At 45.8% G+C, this 18,919-nt stretch overlaps 1 protein-coding gene across 1 annotated transcript in view; it reads right to left on the bottom strand.

Annotated features, from left to right (window-relative positions):
• Positions 1–18,919, bottom strand: part of LOC144768159 (solute carrier organic anion transporter family member 4A1-like) — a 269,403-nt gene that overhangs the window by 29,614 nt on the left and 220,870 nt on the right. Inside the window, exons 10-11 of the mRNA XM_078651609.1 lie at positions 15,403–15,467; positions 10,481–10,629 (exon numbers count right to left, since the gene is read on the bottom strand). Of these exons, the coding sequence (XP_078507735.1) occupies positions 10,481–10,629; positions 15,403–15,467 (214 nt within the window). The remainder of the gene's footprint in view (positions 1–10,480; positions 10,630–15,402; positions 15,468–18,919) is intronic.

Genomic DNA, 18,919 nt, shown 5'->3' with positions numbered 1-18,919 from the left:
AGGAATGGTTGACAATCCCAACTATTAGACTATATTCCTGTACTCATTAAGTTTTTCAACGCATCCCTTTGCCCCATACCCAGGCAAATATTCTGGACTCTGTATTCTTTATTGATAGATCCCTACTGGGCGGGCCATCGCAGCAGAGTGGTGCGTGTCGCACTGAATCAAACGTGTGAGGGGGGTGAACTTGAGGCACCCAGACTGGAACTCTACTATTATGCTTCCCAACTACAGCACGCCGCAAGATGGTTTACTGAGGGGGACAACTGGAAGAAAAGGCTACTCCAAGATAGAGTACCTGTTGCTGACTTGCCCTCCCTGTTTTTGAAGGGCGCCCGCATTAGGCAATCCTTTGTGGGAAAAATCTTGAAGCATGCTCCTTTTTACAGGGAACTGTCAGTCTAGGATATTGCGCCAGTTAGGAGGGTGATGTCCAACCAGACGTGTTGTGTGTGGCAGGTGGGGGGCATTTGCCGCCTAGAACGCGGACCTGCAGGTGCCCCTGGAAGACAAGGACTGGAAGATGGTGGGCACACTCACGCACACGATTTCCTGTAATGCCCGATTCCAGTTAGTCCACTACAACTACACACATCGTACATACATGACCCTGGAAAGATTACATTGCATGGCTCCTGACAGGTCCAACACCTGCCCCAGGTGCCACAAGGAAGGGGCCAATTTCTTGCACTTGGCTTGGGAATGCCCTGAGGTCCGTAGTTTTTGGTCTGAGATAGTGGAACGGATAAGGAGCAGCGTTAGTTGACGAGTACAGTTGACACCTACTCACTGCCTGTTGGGATTAATACAAAAACCCAAAAACCTAAAAAGCAAAGTAAAATGGCGTATAGGCTCCAGCAAGTACTACTGGTGTTAGCAAGACCTAGAATCGCAATTGTTTGGATAGCGGTGTGGGTGCCCGAGATTTTGGCATGGATCAGAGATGTGCGGGAATGGACGCTGGCTGAGGAGGTACACATGAAATGGTGCCACAGAAATGAGAATTTAGAGGATGATTTGAGGGAACTTTGCATGAACTATTGGCTGATAGCCTCCAGGCGAGTCCCCAAGCACATCTGTAGGGAGATACCATGCAAGTTCAAAAAGGGATGGGCACTAAATGACTTTACAGCTGGTACAGTGATTGGGAGATTGTAATAATAATCCACATTTGTAAAGCGCAAACAATCACCCGTAAGGGTCTCTAGGCGCCGTCGGGAAGATTAAGCAAGCTATTGACCAGAGTCACATGGTGCTGGGCTAATCTGCCGCCGGAGCCAGGGTATGAACCGTGAGCCCCTGGGTTCTGGAGTCAGTCACCCTGGCCGCTGCGCCACAGTGCGGGGAACAGTCATCACTATAAAGTACGTCTGTTTAACTCTATCTATGGACTACGGTATGCACACTGGTGTTATGTTATATTGTAAAACCTTAAATAAAGTTTATTTTTTTTTAAAACGTTTTTCAACGCATTGCCAAGGTTGCCAACTAAAAACATTTTCCTTCTAGATGATTAGAAAAATTGCCACCTCACTAGCAACAGTATCGACAGATTCAAGACTAGCTGCTACAATATGCCTGGACAAGCCTTCGGACTCTGAAGAGGAAATACGTAATATGCGGGGAGGTGTTAAGGTGTGGTTAATTGTGAAGTATGATGTAATGCCCAGTGTGTGAGTGTATGCTAAAAATAAGTAATGTTTGATCCCAGCTCCAATGTGGTGTAATTCACCTGCATGCTTCTGGGCTGGGGAAGACGCGACAACTGGTGACGAGGATGGGATTTATACCCGAGAGGGCTAAACTACTCTCCTCAAGAGCTTGCGACAATACGGCAAACTGCTTGTGTGTGCCATGTGTGCTCAGAATCAAGGAAGAGCGGTCTGCGACCGGCACATGTGAAGTCAAAGCCCCGCTTCAACCCATACGCAGCCGCAGAAGCAATCGAAGGCCCTGCAGAAGAACATATTCAGAACACCCACCAAAACCGCCAGTGAGGGGGTTGACAGAGACGCTGCGCTCCAAAGACAGAGCCATTAGCCAGACGAAGCAAGAAATAACAATAATACCAATGAGAAACAGAGATCTTACTCTCCGTCAAGGACGACCGAAGCATACTGCAATGCAGACTTCTCAGGAGAATTCTGTTTGCAGAAGTTGTCGGTGGATGCCATCCTACACGCTATTGCCTGAACGGCATGAGCCAACACAATGTCGGCAGAAGTAAGTGCGAAATACAATGCAACCATGTTCATGAAGCCAACAAAGCCTTCCGACAGTTCTACGAAACAGAACATTGGTGCCAGGTAGGCTGTGTGGATCGAAATGCTCAGAGACTTCACAGATGAACTAGAGGAAGAAGATGACAAGAAGATCATCAAACATCTGAAAAACCTTGCCGGTGATGGTGTGAAAGAAGTGTTAAAGAAAATCTCACAGAACAGACTGATGTAAAATCGTACCAAAAGGTAAAAGATGTGTTGGAGGCCAAGTTCAATCCAATGCCGAATATTGACTATGAACGCTATGTCTTTAACCAAGAATGAGAACAGGTTAGTGAAGCGTCTTCAAAGAAAAGAAAGCTATGCTTCCGATGTGCATTTTTGTTTTCTCATGAAGCTAAGCGTCCTGCCACAAGACAAGTCTGCAAATAATGTGGGTTAGAGAACCATTACATAACTGTGTGCCGATCTAAAGAAGAATCAAGTACATCACGACGGAAAGAAAAGATGGATGCGAGAACGGTCCAGAAGCATTCTTGCCACACCCCTAAAACCAAAAAGCAACGTCAGCTACGACAAGTAGAAACCAGGCAAAATCAATTGTCGTCAGCCTCACCATACTAAAGTTCTTCAATGTCACTATTGAGTCCCAGCGAAGAAGATCGCTGATGATATCTACCAAAAGACTGTGTACACATGTGGGGTTGGCTAACGGTAAAGAAGATCACAGTTCAGAATGCTTACCAAACTTCATTTGGACACAAAATCACATTGAAACAAACGCTCACCCAATAACTTTTATCATAGACTGTGGTGCATTGATTAATATCATGCCAGTGGATTCACCCTGTCTCTCAGCAGCACCGTAGAGTTGATTTTCATCTACAAGAAGCTTTAGAGAAAGAGTTGGAAACACTCTTAAAACATGACATCATTGAACACCCTAGCCCTGGGTTTCACCCGTAGTAGTAGTACCAAAAAAGGACAGCAGCAGAACGGTGCGCATTTGCATTGATATACGTCAGACAAACAAAGCCATTGAGAGTGAGGGACACCCTGGTTCGCACATAGCCAACAAGACCATGGAATTGAACGGAGCCAAAGTGTTTTTCCGTCTTGACCTGAATAAAGGATACCATTAACTCAAGTTGGAGGAGAACTGCAGGGACGTTACTAACTTTTCGACTCATATTGGCTTGTTCAGATATAAGAGACTGAGTTTTGGAGTATCTTCAGTGGCTGAACTATTTCTGAATGTCATTTTGTGGTTATTCCAACCTGTTGCATGTGCTTTCAATTACAGTGACGACATACTGTTTGTTAGAAGAACACAGAAAGAACACGACAAAGCCCTTACCCAAGTGTGCCAGTCACTTGCTGATGCAGGTCTCACTCTTAACGCTGCAAAGTGTGAGATTCACAAAACCAAACTCACATTTTTTGGGCACATATTCTCAGATGGGGGAAGAACTCCTGACCTAGACAAGGTGAAAGCAATGTCATCCTCTTGCACCCCCCAGGAAGTTACCATGCTGCTATCCTTTATAGGCATGGGCTGTTATTGCTCAAGATAAATTTGCAACTTTGCTACAGTGAGCGCCCCATTAAGAGACTTGACACAGTGAAATGTACCTTTTCAGTGGGCTCCAGAATGCGACCAGAGTTTCAAAGACATTAAACATGTAATTGTGAATGCAATTGAAATGGTCTATTTTGACACCAAGTTACATACCAAGTTGATGTGAGCCCAGTACAGCTAGGGGCAATACTTGCTCAATACAATGCGATACAAAAGGGGATGATGGACGGAGCGTTTGAGCAAATCAAACACTCACCCCCAGTCAACTGATCTGGGTTTAATCCATCACCATTCTTTAGCCCACTCAGCCACCCCATTTCAGACATGACCATATGCAAATCAGTCTGACCCTGTGCCTCATGGGAACAGTCCAGCCCAAACTGCCAAGCCATGTCTTCCATGGACCGGAAACAAGCATCCTGGGATGGTTTCGGATTCATAATCCTCATCAGCCAGGCTATCTTGAATGCAGTGGCCAAGTGAGCATGGGACTCACGTCTGAGCATACCCTGCCACACTTAGGGCGAACAAAGCGATACAAAAGGGGATGATGGACCGAGCGTTTGAGCAAATCAAACACTCACCCCCAGTCAACTGATCTGGGTTTAATCCATCACCATTCTTTAGCCCACTCAGCCACCCCATTTCAGACATGACCATATGCAAATCAGCCTGACCCTGTGCCTCATGGGAACAGTCCAGCCCGAACTGCCAAGCCATGTCTTCCATGGATCGGAAACAAGCATCCTGGGACCGGTTTCGGATTCATAATCCTCATCAGCCAGGCTATCTTGAATGCAGTGGCCAAGTGAGCATGGGACTCACGTCTGAGCATACCCTGCCACACTTAGGGCGAACAAAGCGATACAAAAGGGGATGATGGACGGAGCGTTTGAGCAAATCAAACACTCACCCCCAGTCAACTGATCTGGGTTTAATCCATCACCATTCTTTAGCCCACTCAGCCACCCCATTTCAGACATGACCATATGCAAATCAGCCTGACCCTGTGCCTCATGGGAACAGTCCAGCCCGAACTGCCAAGCCATGTCTTCCATGGACCGGAAACAAGCATCCTGGAACCGGTTTCGGATTCATAATCCTCATCAGCCAGGCTATCTTGAATGCAGTGGCCAAGTGAGCATGGGACTCACGTCTGAGCATACCCTGCCACACTTAGGGCGAACAAAGCGATACAAAAGGGGATGATGGACGGAGCGTTTGAGCAAATCAAACACTCACCCCCAGTCAACTGATCTGGGTTTAATCCATCACCATTCTTTAGCCCACTCAGCCACCCCATTTCAGACATGACCATATGCAAATCAGTCTGACCCTGTGCCTCATGGGAACAGTCCAGCCCAAACTGCCAAGCCATGTCTTCCATGGACCGGAAACAAGCATCCTGGGACCGGTTTCGGCTTCATAATCCTCATCAGCCAGGCTATCTTGAATGCAGTGGCCAAGTGAGCATGGGACTCACGTCTGAGCATACCCTGCCACACTTAGGGCGAACAAAGCGATACAAAAGGGGATGATGGACGGAGCGTTTGAGCAAATCAAACTCTCACCTCCAGTCAACTGATCTGGGTTTAATCCATCACCATTCTTTAGCCCACTCAGCCACCCCATTTCAGACATGACCATATGCAAATCAGCCTGACCCTGTGCCTCATGGGAACAGTCCAGCCCGAACTGCCAAGCCATGTCTTCCATGGATCGGAAACAAGCATCCTGGGACCGGTTTCGGATTCATAATCCTCATCAGCCAGGCTATCTTGAATGCAGTGGCCAAGTGAGCATGGGACTCACGTCTGAGCATACCCTGCCACACTTAGGGCGAACAAAGCGATACAAAAGGGGATGATGGACGGAGCGTTTGAGCAAATCAAACACTCACCCCCAGTCAACTGATCTGGGTTTAATCCATCACCATTCTTTAGCCCACTCAGCCACCCCATTTCAGACATGACCATATGCAAATCAGCCTGACCCTGTGCCTCATGGGAACAGTCCAGCCCGAACTGCCAAGCCATGTCTTCCATGGACCGGAAACAAGCATCCTGGGACCGGTTTCGGATTCATAATCCTCATCAGCCAGGCTATCTTGAATGCAGTGGCCAAGTGAGCATGGGACTCACGTCTGAGCATACCCTGCCACACTTAGGGCGAACAAAGCGATACAAAAGGGGATGATGGACGGAGCGTTTGAGCAAATCAAACACTCACACCCAGTCAACTGATCTGGGTTTAATCCATCACCATTCTTTAGCCCACTCAGCCACCCCATTTCAGACATGACCATATGCAAATCAGCCTGACCCTGTGCCTCATGGGAACAGTCCAGCCCGAACTGCCAAGCCATGTCTTCCATGGACCGGAAACAAGCATCCTGGGACCGGTTTCGGATTCATAATCCTCATCAGCCAGGCTATCTTGAATCCAGTGGCCAAGTGAGCAAGGGACTCACGTCTGAGCATACCCTACCACACTTAGGGCGAACAAAGCGATACAAAAGGGGATGATGGACGGAGCGTTTGAGCAAATCAAACACTCGCCCCCAGTCAACTGATCTGGGTTTAATCCATCACCATTCTTTAGCCCACTCAGCCACCCCATTTCAGACATGACCATATGCAAATCAGTCTGACCCTGTGCCTCATGGGAACAGTCCAGCCCGAACTGCCAAGCCATGTCTTCCATGAGGATGAGTTAGCAGGTCCCCAAGTTGGCATGATTCTGCAAGGCTCAAGAATCGTCATAGAAAGCCTAAGACAGTGGGTCATCGAGCTGGCCCGTGAAGGAAACCGTGGTATCGTAGCCACGTAAAGGACCCTAAGAGATTGATGAGTGAGTCCAGAAGGAGCTGAAGGTGTGCCACATGTCTGACCGTCCTGCCCATGCTTGGGAGCGGGTTGCAGTTTACTTTTTTGGGCCTTTAAGAAATAGACGTCATCTCATGGTAGTCATAGACGAATAGTCACGTTTCCCCCTGGTGGTAGACCTATCTTCGACAACCCATGACAAAGTCATAGAATGGCTTGATGGTATCTTTGCAACATAGGGTATCCCCATTATCCTTAAATCTGACAATGGTCCGCTCTTTAACATCAATGAATTTCTTGTCCAACTCAATGTCAAACACCAAAAGAGTACATCCCTCTAGCCCCAAGTCAATGGTGTGGTTGCATGATTCATGGGCACCCTCAAGTAGGTCATTCAACAAGCATCCCATGGATGGAATCAATATGAAACTAGCCATTTCCTGGGCGCACCCGGCCTATCAATCAATTCCTCACTCCACAACTGCTGAGAGTGCAGCTACCTTGCTATTTGGCAGAGCCATCACAACAAAAACTGCCTCAATGGACCCCAGATCAATCAGTGAATACTGACAAGATTCGAGACACCAACACGACTCAGAAAAGGAAAAGGAAAACGTATGCAGATCAGCATCGCCATGCCCAGGAGACAGCCTTTGACAAATGAGACTGGGTACTGGTTAAGCAGAAATGAAGATGGAAAATAGACACTCCCTTTGCAGGTCATGGCACGCAAGGGACATATGGTGACACCCATTGTCCTGGAAATCCATCACTCAGGACACATCACATTTTAAACACCTACCTCAACACTTGTCGAGTCCTGAAACGACAAATGAGGTGACCCTATCAGCAGATCAGGCTCAAGGGATCTGAGCCTATGATGCTGCTGCCAATTCAGGGTGGACCTCGATCTCCTTGGATCACCCGAGCTGGCAGACAAGTGCAAGCATTTCGTCGACTAATCGCAGAAATGTGATCTTAATGATGTATGCCATTTAACCAAGGGGGAGATGTAGCATATTGATGTTATGCGCACTAGGACCCCTGTGGTTCTGGGTGGACTCTGAAGACGAAATACGTAATATGCAGGGAGGTCTTAGGGTGTGGTTAATTGTGAAGTATGATGCAATGCACAGTGCGTGAATGTATGCTGAAGAAAAAAGTAATGTTTGACCACGGCTCTCATGTGGTTAAATTCAACTGCATGCCCTGGGCTGGAGAAAATGCTACCACCAACACAGCCTGTTCATCAGGCAAATGACAAACTAGGAGAAAAGAGGTACCTACTCCATTAATTGCACGGATAGCAGACCAGATCTAGCAGTATTTACTGACCTCAGACCCAATGACCAAGGCAAAAACATATTTCACCACAGCATTCATCCATTTTCTGGAGACAAAGTAAAAATCATGTGGCCTCCCTCAGGCAGGAGATGAACCATGAGGTAGTCTCCCGGTAAATGATATCCCTCATACCGATTGTATATAGGCCAATACTTCTGTAGCCCTCTTCCCCAAATAGAATGCACAAAAGCAAACTCCTCCCAACAATATTTGTAATAGGATTCTTGAACCTTTATGAAAATGGGATGATGTTCTTATGCAATATTTGTCCCATTATGAACATACACCACTTGGTGGTTGACCACTGTTACCCTAACTCTCTTATTATTCTCTGTTATAATATTTCCCCATGATCTTATATTTCACCAATTGATCTTTTATCACTCTCCTTCGCTCCTTTGTCCAACTTCCCTCCCATTTGTTACACCTTTCTTATTCTATATCGTATCTCCGTTAATTGTACTACTCCCCTAATCACCGAGACTGCGTTGCTAGAGGTCTCAGAAATTATTAGGGAATCAGTGGGCGAGGAGGCCATGTTGGTCCTCCTCGACCTATCCGCTGCATTTGACACTGTATCCCATGATATACTAGCAACTCGTCTACATCAGCTCGGGATCAGTGGTACAGTACTGGCCTGGATTAATTCCTTTCTGTCGAATAGGTTCCAGAGGGTTACGTTGCACCCTTTTGAATCAGAGGATAAACCCCTTCTGTGCGGGGTGCCTCAGGGCTCTGCCCTCAGCCCTCTATTGTTCAACATCTACGTGGCTCCTCTTGCTAGGGTAGTAGAATCTTGGGGTGTCAGGGTGGTCTCTTATGCTGATGATACTCAGCTTATCTTCTCATTTAGAGGCCACTCTGACTCCCATTTTTCTAATTTTAGAAACTGCCTTGGCAATATCTGCACGTGGATGTCTGCTAACCACCTGGCGCTCAATGCCGATAAAACTGAGGTTCTTTTCTTCGGTCAGAAATCTCCTCCCCCGGCCAGCCTGTGGTGGCCCACTGTTCTGGATCCCCCTCCTAAGCCAGTTCAGGCTGCCCGCAACCTAGGCTTCACATTTGATAACACCTTGTCTGGTAAGTCCCAAGTCAACAAGGTTGCGGGGGCTTGCTTTGCGAAATTGCGCATGATCAGGAAGATATTCCCGTATCTTCCTCAATCTTCCCGCAAAACGGTGGTCCAGGCACTTATCACCACACATTTGGACTATGCTAACAGTCTGTATGCGGGTGCCCCCCAGTATTTGATTGATCGCCTGCAGACTGTCCAAAACGCCGCGGCTCGGCTTATTGGCAATATCCCTGCTCGCACCTCAGTCAGAGCGTATAGAGATGAGCTTCACTGGCTCCCTATAGCTCGGCGTATTGATTTTAAGATCTTGACCTTGGCATTTCGTGCTATTCATGGAATAGGCCCGTCTTACCTGAGTAAACGCCTTAAAATTTCATCTTCAGTTAGACACCTCAGATCTAACAGCCTTCGCTTACTGATCGTCCCAAGATTCAGACTCTCCAGGTGTGGTGGCAGAACTTTCACCGTCACTGCTGCCAAACTCTGGAATAGCCTACCTTTGGATCTTAGGTTCACTGAATCTGAGACGGTCTTCCGACGTAAACTCAAAACCTGGCTGTTTACTAATCGGTCATAATAGTGTCTGCTCCTTTTTATTTCCTTTCTGTAGGATTTACTCCTGGTACCTTCTTTGGGTGGCATTCGGGTAATCTCAGCGCCGGGACACCTCCGCCTGAGGTAGCCGTGCGCTTTATAAGCTTCAAAATAAATAAATAAATAAATAAATAAATAAATAAATAAATCTCCTCTTCTTATTTCCTCAATCCTCTTTCATGACAGCCTCCTTCATCCCCTTTGCTACTTCTTTCATCTATGTTCCTCTCCTGCTTCTTCCTTTCTACCACTCTCCCTTTCTCCATCCTCCTCTCTAGCCTTCAGCCTCTGCTCTCTCATTCTTCCCTTTTCCTGGGCTCTTTCTGCTCTCTTCTTAACACCCTTTTTAGCCTTTTTCGCTTTATTTGTCTTTGATCATTTTTTAACGCTTCACTTATCAGCTTTGCTGTGTTCCCCATCTTCTTTATCCCACTCCTACTCCCACTATTCTTCTTTTGCTTTTTTTCACCCTCTCTCACATTTTTCTTCCTCTCTCTCCTTGGTCTTTCTTGCTCCCCTTATGTCACCCCAAGAGCCATGTTCTTCAAAGAATTGTCAATTAAAACAGCAGCACCATCTATGCCTGGAGAGCGGTCTGGTAGGTACATGTAAAAAAGAAAATGCCAAACACAATGCAGTCGAACACAGAGACTGCTCCTCAACAACCGAGGAGCAAATAAGAGAACAGAAGAGGATTAGCATGGCAGCACCATTAATTAAGAGAGGTAATTATTTAATTAGGACTGGATGAGGGGGATAAAGAAGAGACAAGATAGGAGCTTGTAACCTATTGTACATCGAAACTGGCTGTGCCACGCTACTCACAATAACGTACCTTGTAAGCAAGTCCCACAATCAGTGTATACTGACTCATTGCTGAGTTTTCATAAATGTAGCAGGAGCCTTGTTCCCCACATTGGTGCTGCCACAGTAAGCAAGAGATGTCAATCAAGGAACCAAAGGCAATGGGTCCTGGAATACATCCTGCATGCAAAACAGAAGACATTGTGATACCTGGGCTCCTGAACACTACTAGAAAATCATTACCTGAACCACAGTTTCTGATATTTTTTCTAAACAATGAAATATTTCTTACCTGTAATCCTAGTTCTTTTAGGAGGGAGCCCTCATAAATCATAAGGACTGATCTGTCCCACCCACGTGGGAGATGCAGGAGGAATACTTTGTAAGCTTTTTTATAGACATAAAAACAATATCTTTTGCAGCCTAAAGAAGACTAAAATGGGCACATTTTATAAATTGTTTTCATTTTAAAAATATCTTTAATTATACTAAAATAGTCACTACATCTAATGTGACTAGAAAATTGCTCTCAAACATCTTTTGGAAATGAAGGGAATTCAGGTCAATGGAAGCAAGTAGGCTGCACAAGCAAAGCGTTAAAACTGGCATTGTGGTTAATACGATTCAGGGTGAAAATAAGAAACTCTATTTTAACCTCTTGCCTAGAGAGGAGGGAAGGTTGCTTATGAGCATGTTGATGATTCCCCTGGAAGAAAACTAGGATTACAGGTTAGAAATCTTTCCATCTCTTCCAGGGGATCCTCATTAATAGTCATAAGCACTGAATAGAAAAGCAAACTCACCCCAATAAATTCCAGACAAAAGAGCTTTAAATGCCACCCAATAAATGTTTTTCAAAGAGGCCTGGCCCACTTGAGCATCAGCTCTCGAATCTGAATCCAAACTCCCTCTCTCTCCACCTACGGCAGACAGAAGACCCTCAGACTTTCAGGAGACTACTCAAGACCGGCACTTCGACCACTAGCTGCAGCCCCCCTCCCACCAGCGCCTTGGGACCCTCGCGGGTATGTAGCGCGCTCTATAAATTGTTTGATTGATTGATTGATATCCACATAGCAGCTTTACAAATCTCTGAAATTGGCACATTTCTTAATTGAGCCACTGAAGCTGCTTTTCTCCTAGTTGAATACACCTTAGGCTTACCAGGCAGGGGTTAATTTGATAACTTGTAACCAAATGTGATGCAAACAATTATCCATTTAGAAATTAACTGTTTTGATGTGGCAAGACGAGTCCTTATTGGGCCATAGTTTACAAATGGATGGTCAAATTGACTGATCTCTTTTGTTTTGTCTAGATAGAATGTCAGAACCCCTTTGACATTAGTGAGTGAAGAAATATTTTGGCTAGATTTAAAGGGTTGGGAAGGATGACAGGGAAGTGGTTTAATTCACATTAAAATACGACACTACATTCGGAAGAAAGGTAGGGTGAGTAATCATTACCACTCTGTTTTAATGAAAAACTGTAAAAGGCTCTTGTGAAAATAGATTTCACTGCTGCCTTCCATGACAAATGCAGCAGTCACTTTGGGGGATATATATACATTTTTAACGCGGCGGAACTCAGCAAGCTACCTTGCTGTGCTGCGTGAATGAGAAAAGGCAGGAATGTGCAATATTTACCATTATAGGGTGCATTCTGTACTTTCCTAGTGCTGCCGCACTTTTGGCTACCTAGAGCCAATGCAGACACCATTGCATCAGATCGTAAGGATGCCTGTGTTGTAGGCAGGATTATTTTTGTGCAGGAAAGGACACCACTTTTTTTCTCAGCAAGAAGCACAGTGGGTGCCAAGCCACTCCTCTCTAATAAATACAAAATCCTTGTGGTCCCTCGAAATAACTGCAATTCCCAAGGAGGCAGAGGTAGAACATGCGCTCGCGGTGCAACTGAACTCAAACTACACCTCACTAATGAAGTCCAACAAAGCTGAAACAGTTCTGAGGTTGTGTTCCAGTTCAAATGGAACATAGCCTGTCAATTCGGGCTGCACTGTTCCTATTGTGGCTGGCCCAAGACAGTTTTGCCTAAGGTTAGTCCATTTCCAGAGTGATATAGTTGACAAAAAACAATGGATTGGAATGTGGCCTAGAGTGCTAAATCAAGTATTCCATCCATCACTTTTCAGTTTTTCTCACTAAGATTCTGTAGGTGCCTACATGACAGAGATAGTAGAAGTCCGAGGTGCGCTACAGAGAACGCAGATTTTCTTCACCTGGCATGGGAGTGGTCAGGCAGTTCTGGACTGGAGTGGTCTGCAGAATAAGTGAAGCCACAGGCCTTCAGGTGAGGCCAGAACCATTGCATTGCCTATTAGCATACGTACGGAAGTCTAAGAAATGGAAACTGTCCTTTGAATTACTACAATAAATGCTAGTGTTAGCTAGACCTAGGGTGGCCATAACATGGATGGGACTGAGAGGTCCGGAGTTGCTGGTCTGGCTCAAGGATGTGCGTGAATGGACACTAGCTGAAGAAGCCCATATGAAACTTACACATAGGGACGAAAAACTACAAGCTGATCTGATGGAATGGCGAGAGCTGTGTAATTCAGGGTTAACGGAGGGGGACGAATCTGCTCACAACACTCCAGAGAGCGGGGAGAGAGTGGGCCGGATAAGGAAGACCACCTTGATAATGGAGGCCAGGAGAATGAATGCTATAAGTGTCCAGCCCACATGTATTTGGGTTACCCCATGTCCTGTTCCGCACTGTATTATATACAAGGATGATTATGTACCCCTATTGTGATTGTCTATCTTCAATGCTGCAACCTGTACCAAGTATCAACAACACAAAATGACCCTGTATGCTGTATCGTTGACAAAATGTTTTTCTTATTGTAACATGAAAAATAAAGTATATTAAGAAAAAAGATTCTTTAGGTGCCACGAGTATGCTCAGACATAAGTCCTCTGCTCACAGTGCTATAAAATGCAAGCTGCACCACACTGATCAGGGTCACAAGACTAAAACCGGTCTAGGGTTGGCTTCCTTTCACATTCTGAGAGCTGGAAAGTTTCAGGCCAGACTGTTTATACTGGGGCATGACCAATGCTGATTTGCAAGGGGTTGGACTACAATACTGAGCTATGTAATTACTAATAGCTAATATTGTTAACAGCTAGCGGCCATGGATGGCACTTCTTTAAAGACCCATTTGTAAGGGCTCAAAACATGATGGACCTCCATTTTCCCTGGGTGGATTTGAAGTGAGCCCGCTCATAAATCTGGAGATTAAACAAATCAATTATTTATATTTTTTGTATAGCCCACATTACATGACTTAATTGTCTCTAGGCACTAGCAGGACATTCAGAGGTGATGTGGACATAGTGGGATAGATATTAGAATAAAGAAATTGTCAGTTATTTTTAGAGTGCTAGCAGGCTGATGGTGTTACACAAATATAGAGGAAGGGTGTTCCACAGGCAAGGTCCAGCCACTGAGAAGCACCTGCCTTCTTGGGAATTGCAGTTCTTTTGAGGGACCACAAGGATTTTGTGGGTATTAGAGAGGAGTGGCTAGGACTGAGCGTATATATCTTGATATTGAGTTTCCTGCATAGTCGCTTGCTCCCAGTTGGCTTATTAGCCTTCCTACAAGAGCACATTCTACACAAGGAAAGATGGCTACTGACATATGTAAGGCAGTCACATGGAAGCTACTCACACGTTTACTAGACATTCTTGTTCTGTGTATTCAGGATTACCAGGTCTGCTATTTTTAAACCAGATAATCCCAGGTCCAGAAACAACTGGCTACTCAGGATGGACCGAAACAATGCCCCCACAGGAATACCACTCAGCGACACGCGTTCTGAGGGATTAAGGGCTGATGTCACACATTATCTATCTAGACATCTGACCTCCACATTACTCAAACCGTCGAAAACTTTGCTGTTGTCCTCCATTACCATCAAACAACGAAAATTCACTGGTAATTTTACATCTGAAGAGGATACCATGGCATTGTCCTGCAGACGAACACATTACACTGTTCCAAAGCAGTCCAAACAAAGCACTGGAAAAACACTGGCTTAGAAGGAATATACAAGAATCACTAGGGTAGCAAGGAATTCCTTATTGCCACATGGGATGGCAGCTTTTGTAGACTTTCATGCATAACATTGCAAACCCCTTAATAATTTTAGTCCATGTGTTTCTACTCATTATCAACCATTGAGAGTCCAGAACCAAAAGAGGGGTCAGAAACTGGGCACACACTCTGGCTCTGTTCCACGTGTGTACCTGTGCATCTTCTTGCTCACTTCCATTTTATCTCCAAAATAGAAGGACAGTAACAGGTGCCACTGTTCACTATAGACTAACAATTTTTTTTTCAAATACATTTTGACATGCCCAGTTGCTTGTCTGTAAGTCTAGCAATTTCATTGCTAAATAGGTTTTTTGGGCAAATGTCTCTCAAGGTAGATTATTAGACAAAGTGTTTCCACTTCTCAGACAAAGGAAAATGTAATTCTTGAGCAAAGTTGACTTGGCACTGTTTACTAACCCTGGGAGTTTTCCGCACTCCGTGTTACGCAGGGCACGCGGAGTTCCCAAAAACTCTGCTCCGCGTAGCTCGTGTTCGTCAACATCAAGTTAGTGAGCGCAAGCAAGGAAAATCCACCTCCCAGCAAGATTTTTCATCGTTCGCGATAATTAACATCAAGTCGGCGAACACAAGTGTGGAAAATCAATTTGCCGGAGAGATCTCTCAATGCGGGTGTCAGATTTCTCATTGCAATTCGTCGAGCGCCCACATAATAAAAAACCTCAAGGGGAGGGCTATGGCAAATACTGACAGTACTAAATAGTTTCTAAAATGTGATGTTATATTTATCAAATGCAATTATTGTGCTCAGAATATACCAACACAGACACATTACTAGATGGGATGTGAGTTTTACTTACAGCCGACACTTACCAAGAGCTTTAACGACAATCCACTGGATTCCTAATGCAAAGGAGCCCTGCCTGGCCGGGACACACCTGAAAAATGAAATAATGTCAGACGTGTGAATGATAAAATTGAAGAGTCAACTTAACAACATAACATTGCTGCAAAAAAAATGATGTTTTCCTGCTGCCATACATTTCCTATCTGCAATCCCTTTTTTTTTTTTTACAATTTTTATTTAAATTTCAACATAGCAAGTACAATCATGTATAAACAGTATTAGCGATCATGCAATAGAAAGTTCGGATAGATACATTCTAAACAAGCATTTGCAATGCAATAGGTCTCGCATTAGGTAAGTTTGAGCTTTTAGTATTGTAAATGGCAATGTCTTTTTATTTTTGCAGTAGTTAAGTTTTGTTTGTATAAAAAGGTGCCGGGTCATGCGTGGGTGGGGATCCCCTGGGACAACTAGGCTGCGGTTGGGTGGTGAGAGTGGGACTCGTAGGATGCTCTTTCTGTCACTTTTCTGGAAGCATGTGCGACTTTCTTTCACCTGCGACCTTTAGAAGGGGCTCATGCTCATGGGCTGCCTGGCCCTCCTCCCTTGACACTAACTACTATATACGTGAGGCAATGAATACTTCAGCTGGCCGGCGTAGTCACCTATCCGACCTGGACTAGCAGATCACAGCAGTGGCAGACAGCCTTTACCTGAGCCGTGTAACAGCAGCAGGGGCTTTCACCAAGTCAGTGACGGACAAATAAGACTACCCCTGGGGGCGATGTTCAAACATGGGTGTTAGGGGGGATAGGAGTCGGGTACTCCGAGAAGAGAAAGTGAAAACATATACATAAAAGAAAGGAGAACGGGGGAAAGGACATTGCCTAACTACCCTCCAACACTCCGAACCATGTCTCTGCACACCCGTCAATCCTGACGGCCCGGCCGCAAGCCCCCTGCAGGACCACGTTACAACAACCCCGACCCGCACGCATCTCCGCCACCCCTCTCCTGTTCCACGGCACCTTCACCCTAAACCATCAACCTTTGTCTGCCATTTATTGCAGTATTATCTTTCTACCTGTATTTGGTACTCTTTTGTAATATGCACACGTCACTGCTTTCGATACTTGCACAAGTGCCACCATTGCCTACGTAACGTATGTACTTGTGTTTGAGTGTCTGCCATTTATTGCAGTATTATACCTGTACTTGTACTATGTACGCTCTTGTAACCTGCACACGTCACTTTTTCCTCCTGTATTGCACCTTTTGCTACCCCGTGTATTTTTTATTTTTTGCTCACAATTGTCACTTTTACCTCTTGTAACTTAACGTTTTCTTTTGTAATTTGTTCACTTGTAATTTTCTCCTCGTGTATCATTACTATTCCTATTGTGAAGCCTCTGACACCCTCGGGTAAAATCCGCGATATATAAGAACGCATAAAAACATCCCACACCCACAAGACTGCATGAGCCTCCCAGTGTGTCCTTCATATCACCCGACCCCCATGGCCCTCTGCATAACGCGAAGGCTTTGCTCTCTGTATAGCGCTTCTTCCTCCTCCCCCACAGACAGCTCTTCACCCCCAGTCACCCGGGGTCCAGCCTGGGTGCAGCGCGCACCAGTGCCTGTTACTGCAGCACTCCACCATCTTCCACATTCCTCGGAACCCACCCCGCCCCTTCAACCTGAGGCCGAGGAGAAATGAGGATAGCGGGAGGGGGGAACCCAGATGCAATTGGAGTGGAATCAAAGCAGCATTATGCACTAACATAGAAAACGTCATGTGTAAATGTATTTGCTTTGCAGAATTGTACACGTTTGCATGTTGTGCAGAAATACAATGTTGTGTGGTTTTATGCACCATATACATTGTTGGTTACTTTGTGCCAGTTGTGTCCATGTATTTACAGCAGCTTGTGTTTGTAGGCGTCGTTGTGTGATAGCACACATTTCTTGTTTTACACTTATCTTTTGTTGTCATTTTGGAACAGACAGAAATGCTGCATTGTTGTGCAGTTGTATATATTTTTATAACAGCGCATAGTTAAATTATATATATCGCGCATCAGTACACTACATAAAGGTGCATATTTTGCAGCACAATTCGCGTGATTGTATGTTGTGCTGTGAGTTAACTGTGCATATTTCTAGGGGTAAACCCACAAGCGATAAGCGGTAACTAAGCGTTCCAAATTTGCAACAACATATTTAACTGTTTTTTTAAGCAGCGTTGTACAGGGTAACATTTTTGCAGCAGTGCGTTTTGCATAAAGCCGGAAAGTAAATATAGCAGTATGACGTTTTGCAGCAGTCCACAGTGACGCATGATTTGCAACGGAATACAACGTACATGTTTTGTGGTTCTGTACATTGGGGAGACATTTTGCAGCGGTGGGAGTGATTTGCAGCAGTGCACAATGGGTGTTGTCGGCAGCGGTGTCAGCGAGCGGCGGGCGCTTTGTTGTTATAGTAAATCATTGATAGATGCCAGACCTAAGGCTGCCTTCTGCTCTAGGGGTGGGCGGGGTCTCGGGGCCGCGCTGTCATTGGCGGCCGCCGAGGCAGGAAGACAGGCAAACACGGAGGAGACGTGGAGCCACTTCCTTTGGGCGGGACTTCCGTCTTCTGAAGTCCCGCGCACGCGCCCACAGAGTACCTGAGAGCGGGGCTCCCATGCCCGAGGGAGAGCCCCGGCTACCGAAGTCCCGAATGGCGGTAAGTGGGGCTTAGTTCGAGGGGGGAGGGGAGTGCGCGTTTGTGTGTGTGTGTGTATATGTGTGCGATGGCGGCGGCGGTGGGAGGGGAGTCTTTGTATGTGTGCGTGCGTGTGTGTAGGTGCGCTGGTGTGTGTGTGGGGGGTCTCTGTGTGTGCGTGTAGGTGCGCTAGTGTGTGTGTAGGTGCGGGGGCGAGGCGGGGGGGTTTTGCCTTTGTATGCGTGTGGCTGTCTATGCGTGTGGCTGTGATGTGCGCATGCGTGAATGTGGGTGCGCGTGCACGCAGTGAAATCCAGGACAAGAGAAGCGCGTGGCACCCTCTTGTCCTTCCTTCCCCCGAGACAGGCAACTATACGTCTCCAGCTGGACACGCATCCTTCGGATGCAGTTTACCAGCGAGACCTAAAAAGAAGACTAAGTATTAATAATACATAATAAGTATGTTTCCTCAGTAGGAACCTGAGGATTATCCACTTCACCACGGAGAAGGCAGGACCTACAGAGGCTCCAAATGTACCTAGGTCTAGAAGTGGGAGACTGCATCAAATTGTAGTAGTTGCTCATCTCCTGTTGAGCGAACAAGTTGAAAATGCAAAATATGCCGATTGTTTGGGAGAAAGAATGTAGCATAACATCCAGAGGTGACAACTTTGGAACTATCTCCGCGTGCTCTCCCCGTTGTAACATAAAAAAAAACCAGACATGCCAATCTCAAAAAGATAAATACCAGGGGCCAGATTTACAAGCCCCTTGCGACACTATTGCGTCGCCACTGCGTCACTTATGTGACCCAGCCGCAGGGTAAACAATGCGCTA

The sequence above is a fragment of the Lissotriton helveticus genome, chromosome 7 (assembly GCF_964261635.1).
Source record: "Lissotriton helveticus chromosome 7, aLisHel1.1, whole genome shotgun sequence".
NCBI classification, from domain to species: Eukaryota; Metazoa; Chordata; class Amphibia; order Caudata; family Salamandridae; genus Lissotriton; species Lissotriton helveticus.
Note: the sequence above shows the minus strand (reverse complement) of the source record. Positions and strands in the feature narration are given on the sequence as shown.